The 13958-nt window shown below is 36.4% G+C and overlaps 3 protein-coding genes across 3 annotated transcripts in view; 1 reads left to right on the forward strand and 2 right to left on the reverse strand.

Annotated features, from left to right (window-relative positions):
* LOC145675675 (uncharacterized) overlaps positions 1–3642 on the reverse strand; it is a 35502-nt gene extending 31860 nt beyond the window's left edge. Inside the window, exon 1 of the mRNA XM_081746264.1 lies at positions 3504–3642. The gene's annotated coding sequence lies outside the window, so the exon portion shown is untranslated. The remainder of the gene's footprint in view (positions 1–3503) is intronic.
* Positions 1712–3325, reverse strand: Taf12 (TATA-box binding protein associated factor 12). The gene has a single exon (XM_081746265.1). The coding sequence runs from the start codon at positions 2929–2931 to the stop codon at positions 2104–2106; it is 828 nt and encodes a 275-aa protein (XP_081602391.1). The 5' UTR covers positions 2932–3325; the 3' UTR covers positions 1712–2103.
* Positions 3643–3735: 93 nt separating the features above from the next.
* LOC145675677 (GEL complex subunit OPTI) overlaps positions 3736–13958 on the forward strand; it is a 57309-nt gene continuing 47086 nt past the window's right edge. The window contains exon 1 of the mRNA XM_081746266.1: positions 3736–3868. Within this exon, the coding sequence (XP_081602392.1) occupies positions 3755–3868 (114 nt within the window). The 5' untranslated portion in view covers positions 3736–3754. The remainder of the gene's footprint in view (positions 3869–13958) is intronic.

A 13958-nucleotide genomic window follows, 5' to 3' on the forward strand; every position in this document is an offset into this window, starting at 1 on the left:
CAAAGTGCACTCTCACATACTTTACCTATCGAAGTCGTTATTTTTATTTTCAGGGACATGCAGAAGTACTACAGTTAAAAGGAACACTACTCAAAGTGATAACAAGAGGAACAACCATAATTTCCAAATACTTAACAGGTAGATTTCTGTTAAGTATGATTCCTTATACCCAAACAATATATATCAATTCTGTCCCCCTTTTTATAGTTGTGTATGTAGTTATATACACATGGTGTAAAAGTCAAAATTTAGTGATCACGCCGTGTGAAGGCAAAACCATACACAGAGGAAATAGTGCAGTTATGCGCCTAAAACAACGCCGAAGACCTAATATTAGTAATGAATTATTGGCAATGGCGCACAGGTAATAACGGTCAACAGATATGGTGGCAATCAAGGTTTTAAACGATAAAGTGCGGCAGTGCACGAAAGCCAGACTACTAAATCAGAACATAAGGATACTTAACTCCTTAAGATATTTTTTTTTTTTGAGAGAGGGTGCCATAAAATATGCGTATTTCTACGGCTTTTTTTTTTTTTTTTTTTTTTTTTTTTTTTTTTTTTTTTAGCAAAAACATCAGATGCTACTGATGCAGTATGCTGCTGCAGATTTCTAATGACAATCTGTATCTAATTATCGAAAAACGGATTTTTCTGAGACGGGAAATATTTGAATGTCCGGGGTAATACTATGAGACTGGAATAAATCCTTAAGAGTGTAATCTACAGTAGAAACCATAAATTAGTTTGCGTTGAATGTCCAAGAGTAGGTCTAGAGAAATATGAAAAATATCAAAAATTCACAGGAAAGAAATGACGGATCGGAGATTTTTTTTTTTTTTTTTTTGGGGTAATTCGGAAATAAAGCAAAGAAGTTTAATATGGTATTCGTAAATATTCAAAGTTCCATCTTATTGATATTATTTTCAGAGGACGGATGCTCATGTCAGATACCAGGGTGTAACAAGGCAATTAATTCCACGTATTTAAAGATGGCAGTTGCATGTGATATTTCTATTACCACTTTCATATAACGTATGCTGGTATAAAAGGAATTATATCCATTTTTGAAATAAAGCAGACAGTATGGTAAATGTAAGGCCTGAAAGCAAATAAATTAAACCCAGTTTTTTTTTACTTTATTTTTACGACATTCTCTTTTACGTGCATAAGCACCGTTGCTGACACGCTTGATCCCTACGGACGCACTCCCGCGCAGGTTCACGAGCTTCGCCCTGCCCTGAGTAGGTTAGACAGAACTCGTGATTTTAATGGGCACTTAGCACAGTTTTTTTTTGCGCTAGTTTTTATGACATCGCTGGACGCTGTATCCATACGCAAAACGGCAAAAGACTCCTAAAGTGAACCTCTGCACCAAGAAAGTCAATTCCACTGTTCATAAACTATTTCCAAGGTAGCAACAGTGAATATCTTAATAAGAAATGACAAAATTTTAACATTTTGGACCTATTCTGTGGACACAAATCCATTAGTTTAGACAATTAAGCGGCACATGTCACTAACACCCTCCAAAAATATAAACGACAATAACATTAGTATAATCATAAAATTAATTCCCAACGTTTCCGCCAAAACTATGCCAACTACGGAAGCAGACTTGTCAATTTCACTGCGATTAAGACTTCTACAACCAAAAGAAGTCAAAATTCAGAATGGAAATAAGCGATCTTGAAAGCTGAAAACAGTAATGTGGAAAAAGTATACATATATTGTGGAAATAACGTTTTAACAATTACATACAGTTTACAAATAATAGCTACGTGCTCTCTCTTGTACTACAATTGACAAGAACCATGGTCGATTTGTTTTGCATGTTAATCAATATATAGTGGTTTCTTTTTAACAAATATATATGAAGGAATAAGTTCTATTTGGTGTTGAATATTTTGCATAAAATAGCTTTGGAAGAACGTACAATGTACTCACTGATCATAAGTTACTTATATGACATTACATACAGGCTTGTATAATTTTCCGACAATATTGAACGTCCCATATGTAATATATTATTCACTTTTATGAAATCAGAATGTTCAAAAACAGTATTACACATCAATTTGAAAAGCAACATATCCAACATCTTCAATATTTCTTCAAGGCCTTTCTTATCAGCGCCATTCGTTGTTTATGTGCCTCAGTGACTGGGGCTCTCTTATACGGACGCAGTTCATCAGTTCCAAATCCAGGTATCCACATATTCCAGTTTCGCTCAAGGTACAGTTGCACATCTCTCACTTCAACAGTCGAAGCTTTACGATGCTTTGCCAGAAGACAGGCAGCATTTACTGTAGTCTCCACGAAATCATCCGCCAAATTCAGTAACAATTCCTCTACTTCTTCATCCAACTGCTCTGTAGGATCGACCTCATGGACCAAGTCCTGCAAACGTGGGCGTGTTAAAATGTGGGATTCATTAGCGGAGGCTGCAGCAGATGATGATGATGATGACGATGTACCGGTACTTGATGATTTTAGCTGAGACACAAGAGTCGATGGCATTGTAGTGGTTTGTGATGATGATATATTGCTTGCATTCTGTAAGTTCGTGACAACAGAAGATACACCTGACGCCGAAATCGGGGTGGAAATATTCGGTATTACTGTGGCAGAAGTAGCTGCAGAGACAGACGCTGTTCCTGACGAAACTATTCCACCACTCGATGTTGTATCAATACCAACACCTATCGATGAAGTTGCATTCACAGTTGAAGTTAATGGTGGGATTGCCTGCTGAGTAACTAGAGTGGGTTGGACTGTATTGGCGGTTAAGGCTGTAGTTAAATTTGGAACAGCATTTACGGAAACTGACTGAGGTTGTCCAGACACTGTCACAATTGTAGCAGGAGAATTATGTCCAATTGTAGTTACAATTTGAGATTGTGTTAAGTTTGTTGTAAGATTTGAAGCCATAGTCAAAATAGTTCTGATGCAAGTACTAATTCACTCCACTACAAAGCACCACTAGTAATGATTCACTTGTATTTTCTATTTCTAGAGCAGAAGTTCTCAGTATTATATGTTAACACAACAGCAATTTCAAACTTCATTCAAAAAGGCACAAAATCTTTCGGCCTTTGTGTGCACTTCAACACAAACATCCACCTCTAGCTTCCATATTTGTTTCTAGTCAAATATAAATCTTAGTTTACGCGTTGCAATTTTTTAAAAGAAAGTTAATATTTAATTTATATATAAGTAAATTTTGTCAAATAATATGAAAACTCAACACAGCTAATAATGTTCCCAAATACCTTTCAATAATATTTCTTTTTGGTTTATTGCAAGCTTTAATTTGACCTACTTTCATACGACGTATCGGATATTTTCAGGGATTTGATTAACAATTATGGGAATGAACACAAATATAAACATGTGTTTTGAAATAAGAAAGAAATTATCACTACATACAACTAATTATCGTCAATTACTCTATCATGAACAATAAAAGAATACCAAAATATACAATATTTTTAACAACTTACCACGTATTCACATAGAGAACAAATGAATATCACTCACTTTTCGTTTGTCTTTTGTCACACATATATTTCTTTTCTGCATGACACTGCCACCTTGAAGACAGGAGTAAAACCAAACAGCATGGTCGTGCAAATATGTTTGTGAGTGTGGTAATGAAGCAACGTGATTGAAAAACGAGTTATTCTTTAATATATGTTGAAACAATTGTCACAAACCTGTGTTACTAGTGTCAATGGACAATATTTAAATCATCATGTCTGTGAAACGTAAACCTGCAGAGAAAAATGGAGTTTCTAAAACCCAGCAACAACCACTTCCATCGGTTTGGTCCAGGGCATTTACCTGCAACGCTGAGTGGCCTGATAAGGTTAGTTCAATGTAAAATACGTGCAGATGCAGAAGGATATATCAAAAGTAATGTACAACACTCGTTCGTAAACACTACCAAACAAGCAAGACAATTCACTGAGACGAAAAATATTTGCACATGTGATATGGCTCAGTGTACAAGGCCATATATATTGCGATATGGTTGTTTTTCCTTGTGCACTCAACAATAACTTGTGTATTTAATTTTGTCAACTTGATGCATTATTTTACCTCACTTGGTACAATTACGGTTTAGGACAATACTATTGAACGTTCCAATTTATACTTAATGTACAAATAATTTTAACGTGTGATTTGTCATGTGACAAGTCAGGGTCGCTGAAACTCTTAAACTAAACTATTGCGTAAGATTTGCTAAACGCTTAAAATTACTGTTATCATTAAGAAAAAGAGTTGTTGTAATTTTAAAAGTTTATAATAACTAGATATAGTAAGGAGATTATGTTCCGATAAGCCGCTCCGGGCCAAACTTATATACTAAGTGGGGAAAACCAAACCAAACCTAAACTAACCGATTCATAAGTAATTATTGTCGTTGTTGAGAAACTCACAAGGATTAATGGAAATGTGCTTTTTAAAGTTAGAAGCAGGCCACAGACTCATTAATAGAGTGTTTACGTTTGATGTGAGGGATTAACTGCTCTTATCACCGGACCAATTTTAGAAAATTTACCGGAATTTATTTTGGTTTGTGAGGAAGAGTGAGTGAAAGTCAGGTGAGGGGAATAGTTGAAGTTAAGAAAGTATTTGTTGTTAGTTGTTTTTAATGTAAGCGGTACTATAAGTGGAGCCGGAAGGGATTGTTTGGCAGAGAGGTACACTTGTTATGATTAATCGAGGAGGCAGTATGAAAATGGTGCGTAAATGACAGGGCTTAAGTTTAGAGTTGCCCCTCCAGTCTGAAGTTGCCCTTGGACTTTGCAACATACAAAAAACAGTGCTTAAAGTATTAAAAATTGTTACATTTCACTTAACTTCAATACTCCGTGGGCTTCACAAAAATTTAAAAGGTTTTCTTCATTAATTTTGCGCATCCGTTACACCTGTTCGCCATATGTGCCATATTTGACAACTACCATGCTGCTGAAACCTTCCGCGAATGCTTCCGCATCCGGCAAATAGTACTAACTTCCACATATCTTTTCTCGTATTAAACATAACTCTCCTGCAAAACTTACATTCCTAAACATCAAATAAAAAGTTTAAATTATCATTTCTTACCTCATTTCTCTTGTAAAGTTTCCTGATTTTTATAAAAAGCGGAGGGGTAACTCTAAACTTAACCCAATGACAGTATCGTGTGTGTGTCAGTTGTTGAGATTGTGTGAAAGGCATAGTCTAGTAAGCAGTCGAACAGTTTGGCGGAAGTGTAGAAAGGAATTAGAACTACAGAAATGAAGAGGAACATCTAACCTAATTTAGTACATTTTGGATGGCATGTAGTATCTCTCCTAAGCTGTGCAACACATAAGCCGTGCATTTTGACATAAATTGTTTTTCCGCTATACTCGTTTATGCGTATACGCGCCGCGGCTAACGCACCTGCTCCCTACGGACGCACCACCATGCTACCGCTCGGGCCCCCTGTTCCGCTCCTGTTCTGACTCGATTGGATAGCATTCGTGCTTTTTAGTGGCCACCTAGCACAAGTTGGTTCGTATTTTATGCACTAGTTTTTATGGCATACGTTCACACTGTATTTCGAACAATAATCACTACCAAGTGAGCCAGGATCGCAAGTATTTTGGGGAGAACCTAAATAATCACCGTGTATGTCGGCGACACAGTACTGATACCCAATGTGAGAGGTATTCGTGATTCAATGCGAGCTCCATGCAGTTTTTTAAAACGAATAATAATAATACACATTTTATAGAAAACGTAGCTTCCGGTTTGAATAAAATGTTACCCCAGAGCATATTTCTGGTGAAGATTTCAAAATTAACAAGCTTGGTGAGCCATTCCAGGTCAAATCAACACAATTCGAGAACAGAATTTATCTTACCACCTCAGATTGACATGAAATTTTGCACAGGGGTAATATTCATATACACTAAGAAAAATATCAAATTTCAGCTTTATATATCGATCGGTATTGAAGATAGGGCTATGTAAAGTTTGGGAAAAAATGCTCAAAATAGCATGTTCAATGTATTTTGAAATTGGAATTGCAGCTCTCTTAATTTAGCTAGTGACTTGGTTGAGGTGTCATTTTACAGCATTTTTCATGCCTTTTCCTGTGGTATACATCATCATATAGGCTAATACAAATATTTATTTTCAAAATCAAAATCAAAATTTTTGAAAAATACATATTTTAAAATTTTGAAATTAATTCCATGAATAGATAGTATTGTTGTAAAACATCTGGCAAAATATGAATTTGCAATGATAATGAACTCATTGTTAAAAAAAAAAAAAAAAAAAAAAAAAAAAAACAAACTTAAAACTAACACTATAGTTTTCATTAATACCCTGTACCTAGCTGAAAAATACACGAATGCATTTATTTATTTTTTTATTTTTAACTTGTGGGAATAAATCTGAACACTAACATGAAGAATACAGGAATAGGTCTAAAACATATCATACCGACTTGTTATCTGCTGGCTGTACTTATTACCTCGCACTTTAAAAACCAACTTAAAGCAAGTTAAAGTGCTGGTATTTTTGAACTTTAAAATAATATTAATACAGGTTTTACAATTAAATATGTTACTGTAAATAAACGTGGTTTGTAAAAATAATACATATTGCACTGGTACAACAGCAAGGTTGGCTGGTTTAAAATAGGTGTTTTTTTTTTATTAAAAAATACAATTGGTGTAAAAAAAAACTAAAAATGACACAAATCGTAATTACAAATACCACGTGAATTTCATAGTGACTGTTTCACATATGTCGAATCATCTGTGTTAGTTGAATCTAATTTTCGCCTTGTAATTAAGGAGCCCGATGAGCCCACAAAATTTCTCCCAGGTGGAAACCGAGTAGTGGTTCAGATGCCACTTCAAGTAATATGTACAGTCCTTCATAACCTCGCTGTTACATAAGGACGTTAAGCTTAAACAGGCCAAACGAATTGAAGCAGCTTCAGTGGGTAGGCATGAGGTCATTGCCAAGCAACGAGGAGCCTTCCTTAACTACACAAAACAAAACCTCAAAGAATCAGAATTTGCTGTTATCGATTTTTCTGAAAATTATAACACAGCGCTACAAGATGAAACATAGAGGTACCACTGGACAAGCTAACAGGTCACAACCCATCCTTTTGTTTTATATTTCAAACAGGAAAACAAAGTTGAAGATGTTAAATATGTAGTTGTTTCCGATTGCCTAGAGCACAATACAGTTCCTGTTTACACCTTTCAAAAAAAGACATATCATTTCTGACATCCAAATTTCAAAAATTCCCAACCAGGTTTTTTATTTTTCCGACAGGTCTACCGCGCAATGCAAAAATAAAAACTTTTTGAACCTCTGCTTTCATGAAGCAGCTTTTAAAGTGACACGAGGGTGGTACTTCTCGGCTATAGCACATGGAGAAGGACCTTGCGATGGAGTAGGCGGGTCAGTAAAGAGCCTATGACAATCAAATTCAAACCCCAAGACAGAGCTCCTCCGTGGCTAAGTGGTTAGCGTACATACCTTTGGCGTGGGAGGCCCGGGTTCGATTCCCGGCGGGAGCTTCGTGGTTCGGATTCCACGTTAATCAGTAGGGCCACGTCTCATATAGCCTCGCTGCTGAAAGGAACGTTAAACTCAAAATCAACTCAACTCAAACCCCAAGACAACTTTATGAGTGGGCAATAGAAAACATTACGAAAGTAAATTTTGCCTACTTAACCCAAGAGGAATATACTGAAGCTGAAATGTTCCTGGAAAGTCGCTTCATTCAAGCATTGACTATCAAAGGAAAACGTTAATATCATGCGTTCATTCCGAAAACTACATCAACATTATTGATGAAACACTTCTCAGATGGTTTGCAGGATTGGGAAAAGGAAGTGTCACAATCTCCAAATAAACTTCAATTAGAAGACATATCAGGCTATGTCACCGCTGCCTATGAAGGAAATTGGTGGTTCGGGTATGTTTTGCAGAAAAGAGAAGAACTTGAAGTGAAAATAACTTTTCTTCTTCCACCTGGCCATCTCCAACATTCTCGTATCCAAGAAACGCTGATTTCTGTGGATGTCTGTAGTGGACGTTCTGACAAAAGTGAATCCTGTAAATCCCGATGGAACAAGTTATGTTCTCCTTGAAAATGAACAAATGTGGCTGGCTTTTTTTCAGATTTCAAGTGATAAACATATCCTATTTACTTACTGAAAAGTTTTACTATGAAATCATCTGTACTCTTTCTTTCTTCATTTTTACTTTCACAGAAGTATTCTTGTGTTATTACCCTACGTACAGAGTAGTAATGGGCAGTTTGGTTCCTTTACTGGAATGGGGCCGCGGTGGCGCAGTGGTAGAGCGTTCACCTGTTCAATCCCAGCCCCAGCCAAGTGAACTTTGTGGTGGACAAACACCGTGTGCGTGGGTTTTCTCGGGGTTCTCCCGTTTCCTCCCACTTTCTTCATTCCACCATTTCACTCATCTCATCACCGCCTCCTTTAGCCTAACCGACATAAACGTTGGACGTAAAACTTAAAGATTTCATTTCATTTCAAAATTCATTGTATCAAATTTCGACTTGCTTGTACTTTTCTTCTTCGTGGTCGCGAGTTGTTAACAGGGTTTGAAAAAGCCCAACACACCTGGGCCCATACGGTTTTTTTCGAGTTTCATCGTGTTTTTTGGAAATATTTCAATGTCTTTGGGGTAAAAATGTTAAAATGTGATTTATATTTCAAGATTGTCATTGTCACAACTTGCAACAATTTTCTGCTTACTGCTGTTTTGAAAAAAAGATGGCCGCCATTTTGAAATTTTACATTCGATCACCGAGAAAATCGATACAGCAAATTTAGCATATCTCGTGCTTCCACCGTCAAAATTTCAGCTTAAAAGACTGAAAATTGTGCTTCGTAGCGTGGATAGTCACTGTTTTGAAAGAATGGCTGCCATTTTGATATTTTACGTTGGTATGCCGCCAAAATCTATACAGGAAATTTAGAGTATCTCGTGCTTGTATTCTGAAAATTTTAACTTAAAAGGCCGAAAATTGTACCCTGTAGTGTGTGTGGTAGAGGCAGACAAATGAGTTGAGTTGAGTTGATTTTATGTTTAACGTCCCTTTCAGCAGCGAGGCTATATGAGACGGGACCTACTGATTAACGTGGAATCCGAACCACATGAGCTCCCTCCGAGAAGCAAACCCGGGTCCCACGCCGAAGACGCGTACACTAACCGCATAGCCATGAAGGAGCTCGGCAGACAAACGAACAAATGTACATGAAGTCATCCAGGAGCCTGCCTGACGTTCGCCAAATATGAATACCAAAAGGGGTCTATTAATTTAAAACAAAGGTAAAATTCATGTTGTATGAAATAAATAAATGTTTTAAAATGTCTTATATGAAATTAACATCTTCCAGCGTAAATAAACCTGCCATATTTTCTCCATGAGAATACGGGACACCTCAGATTCCCCCTTCCTCAACTTTCCAACACGATGCAATGAACTGTAGTCTGGTTATGAACAAAAGTATAATAGGCCACGGTGGCTCAGTGATAGAGCGTTCACCTCTAGTGCATGGGGTTCCTAGTTCGATCCTAGCCCGCGCCAAGTGAGCTTTGTGGTGGACAAATATCTTGTTCGTGGGTTTTCTCGAGATTCTCACGTTTCTCCCACTTTCTTCATTCTGTCATTTCATTCATTTCTCATCATCACTATCACCTTGAGCATAGCAGGCATAACCGTGAGGCTAAAACTAAAAGATTTCATTTAATTTTTTTTTTTTCAGTAATAGGCGAAAGTTCACTAAGCAGCAGCTGTTTTCCTCTCTTCGTACCCTGCAATTAATTGTATAGACTGAAGATGCCTAAAAACTTAAGATGTGCTATAAAAATGCTTTTCAGGAAAACAATATTCAAATTATTTAAATCAGTGGTACAATCTAATTTCAATATTTTTCGCGCGTTTAGCAATATTTATTTGCATGGCTGTATCTGCCAAAATTACGTTCGTCAGTTTAATCTGATGAAAAGCTGATTTTTCTCCTTGTGTCGTGTGTAATTGTCAGGACCAGATTTATATTTTTCTAAGACCAAAGCACAATTCTGTGCCCCTAGCCTCTGAAAAAGATTATAATTCATGTTAACTTATCTAATGTGTTGCTGAAGAAAAGGTTAGTCATCTTCCCTGTGTTTGTAAATGTAGAAACACTCAAAGCCATCTTTTTTTAAATGTTCCGGAGAGTATCCGAGTTTCCATCAAGTGCAATGGAAAAAGTAGCATTGCAAATTTCGCTCGCTATCAAGTCGAACAGGGTGGTGTTATAACTTCCTCGAAACTGTTACATGCAACAGCGTACTGTTCATTCACTAATTACAGGATTCCCAGCCAATGTCAGATTTTTTTGTTTTTCACTTTTCGAATAAGCTGATATTGATAGCAGAAATGGAACGGAGTTAAAATATGGGACATTTCCCTGTCCCTACTAAATTTACGGGGACGCGGGACACTTGGGCCCAAAGACGGGACAATCCTGTTTTTTACGGGACGTATGGCAGGCTTAAGCGTAAAATAAATAGTTTTATTATTGAAGTATTCATTTCCAATCCTTCTGCGTTTAATTCGGGAATTTCCCGAGTACTTCTTTCACGGCGTGTACATCAAAACTTCCACTAGTACTCAGCACTTGAAATAGTAAGCGTTACATAGTCTTCGGAACCCCGAGCATTAAGCTTCTTAAATTTGAAACGAATTTTTACGCTATTGCTGGTGTTGATTCTACAGAATGCTTATTTGGAGAATAGCAGCAAATGACTGAATTAAACTGTTATTGTTGAAAAACTAAATTTTAGTTGAAGAACCTTGTGTGTATTTACATAGGTACTATTAGTACCGGCATCTATGACCTTAAACCCGTCAAACGTATGAGTGATAATGTCCCTCGGTGTCGCCAAGTCGACGAGCGTACTATTCACGGAAAATATTTTCTAAAGTACAAAATTGATTATTTTACTTCAAATAGGCTATAAGCATAATCCATACATTAATTTGTTCTATAACTATCTCGAGCTAAGTTTTTTTTTTTTTTTTTTTTTTTTTTTTAAATTTCATTTAGTGCATTCAGAACTTTATAAAGGTCTTATGTTGAATGTTGTTGTATACTTTAACGTGAAAGCATCTAATTCTCCCAAGAAAAGTCTAAAATCTGATAAAAATCACTTACAATGTGATCACCTTAATTGTATGAATAATATACTAACAAGTAGGTGAAAAACCCAGGTGGGTTTTAAAATGGTTTTTTTCAGGTGGGCCCAACCCGAAAAAAACACTGGGGTTTTTCGGGCTGGGCCCACTTGGGCAAACCCTGGTTGTTAATGCACCTACTCTGTGTAAGTGGTCCCGGGTTTGATCCCGGTGAGGGTATTTCCCTTGAATAGAAGTCCCATCTTGTCCATTAAATCCTATTTCATATGATCTTGGTGTTGAAATAAGCATTAAAACCTAATCAAACAACCAATTGCGAATTGTATATTAATATAGGGCAGGGGCGGATCCAGGATCGGCTTCTAGGGGGGGGGGGGGGTTGTCATACTGCCACTTAGAGCTACTTTTAAGAGCTTCAAACCCTGGGATGGGTTTTATTTATATATATGGAATAAAAAAGTTTTCTCTTCCGCCCCCCCCCCCTCCTGGATCTGCCACTGGTGTAGGGTTATATGGGCATTACATCAGAATATTTTGAATAAAAGCTTGTGTGTTACAGCAAATGGTTTTATTATCCGTCTTGCAACAAAAATCTATAGACTGGTAACGCTGAACACCTATGAAAAAGTGAAAAACTAGAAGAAAGAAAGAAAAAAAATAGTGATAAGACTAGCAGCCGATCTCCCCCTCTCCTCCAGTTGGAAGAGCAATTTCGGTGGTTAGAATATTGCGGAAAAGTGACACGAGGGCGCGTAAGAAAGATTGCTTGTTTCCAGACATGCGCAGTACGTGCATTATTTGCTTCTTTGTTGTGCAGTGTCGGTTTATTCTTTACTACTGTTTTTGTCCCATCCATATCAATCCGACTCCATTCATGTCAATGCACTCGCGTGTTGTTTGGTTCCACCAACCGAATTCGCTGATTCAATACGTAAACTTCCTGAGTGAATCCATCGCGTAAGTGAATCCGCCCAAATAAATCTGATTCCTTTCAGAGATTTGTTCCTTTCATTCCTCTGAAGGATTCGTTCTTTCGGAATGAATCATTCCGGAACTACCCATCGCTAGTACAGAGTATTCTTGTAAAATAAATATTAGTTTTGAATTTTTTAAACAATGAACCCATTATCATCCCAAATTCATATTTTGAATTTGATATATTCAAATTCATATATCATCTCAAATTCATATTTCAGGTGCTTTACAACAATATTATCTATTCAAGGAATTAATTTCAAATTTTAAAATATGTCCTTTTTGAAATATTTTGAAGTAAAATTTTGATTTTGAAAATAAAAATTTGTATTAGTCTATATGATGTTGTATACCACAGGAAAAGGCATGAACCAACCAACTCGCTAGCTATATTAGAGCTGCAATTTCAATTTCAAAATACATTGAACCTGCTATTTTGGGCATTTTTTCCAAACTTTACATAGCCCTATCTTCAGTACTGGTCAATATATAAGGTTGAAATTTGGTATTTTTCTTAGTCTATCGAGAGGGCATCTATGTACCAAACAGGGTGGAAAAAATCATTATTTTTTTAAAAAAATCATTTTTAATGATTTTTTTTTATTTAAATCGATTTTTTTGATTTAAATTAAATCTTTTCTCTTCGTATGCTACAAGTCGCGAACTGCAGAAAAAGCATTACGAATTAGTATTAAATGCCAATTGTGCCATTTAAGTGAAAGTATTGGGGTTGAATTTTGAATTAATCTCCAATCGTTAACCTATATCAATCCCAAACAATGTTTCTGATCAATTTTAAATTATTGCTTTTTTTTTTGGTAAATTATAGACTTTCAGTCAAGCATCATCATTATTTATCCGAGGATCATGGTTCATACCTCATTCTCTTCAGAATAGAACAGTCTTTAAAACGGTAACATTCACATTTTCCCTATCATATCCCTGAAGCGGAAAATTTTGAGAAAAGTCGGAATTTTTCTGATTTTTTTTTTTTCAAATTTTGATCCCCTCTGGACTCCCCTGTGTTAACGCACGGATCTCAAAATCAACGGAAATACTAAGAGTGTACTAAATGTGTGTACAAAATTTCAAGCTTCTATCTTGAATAGTAAGGGCGGGAAAAATATTTAACAATAAGCTAAGAACATCCCAACAATACCCCAGATGACCCGGATGTAATATAAAAATTTCCTCAGACATCCCTATTTATCCTGGAATCATGATTTGTACATTATTATCTTCAGAATAAAACAGAGTTTCAAACGGTACCATTCAAATGTCTCCATCGTGTAGGCTGTCTGGGGGCTTGAAAATCACGAAAAAAGTGATTTTCTGTTAAGAAATATCGCATTTTTTTTAACTTTTTACCTCTCTGTACCGCCTCTGTTTAAAGGCAAAGATCTGAAACAAATCTGAAAAATACTAAGGGATGAAGTGAATAAGTGTCCAAAATTTCAAACTTCTAGATGCAAAAGTAAGCCCGCGAAAAATAATATCCCCAGATCATGGTTCGCATATCATTCTCTTCAGAATAGAACCGCCATTCAGATGGTACCATTCATATGTCTCCATCGTAGGCGGGAAAATCGCGAAGAAAGCTACTTTTGTTTAATTTTTTACATTTTTGTTCCTCTGGACCCCCTGTTTTCACGCAGAGATCTGAAATCATCTGAAAAATATTAAGGGTTCACTGGACGAGTGTGCAGAATTTCAGTCTTCTGAATGCAAAATCTAGGCCCGCCAAAAAGTAATAAAAATAGGCACA

This window comes from Thermobia domestica, chromosome 18, assembly GCF_964235325.1.
Source record: "Thermobia domestica chromosome 18, izTheDome1.hap1.1, whole genome shotgun sequence".
NCBI classification, from domain to species: domain Eukaryota; kingdom Metazoa; phylum Arthropoda; class Insecta; order Zygentoma; family Lepismatidae; genus Thermobia; species Thermobia domestica.

What these genes read in the sequence shown, in the direction of transcription:
- Taf12 (XM_081746265.1), bottom strand. Translation starts at nt 2,931, where the DNA reads ATGGCTTCAAATCTTACAACAAACTTAACACAATCTCAAATTGTAACT.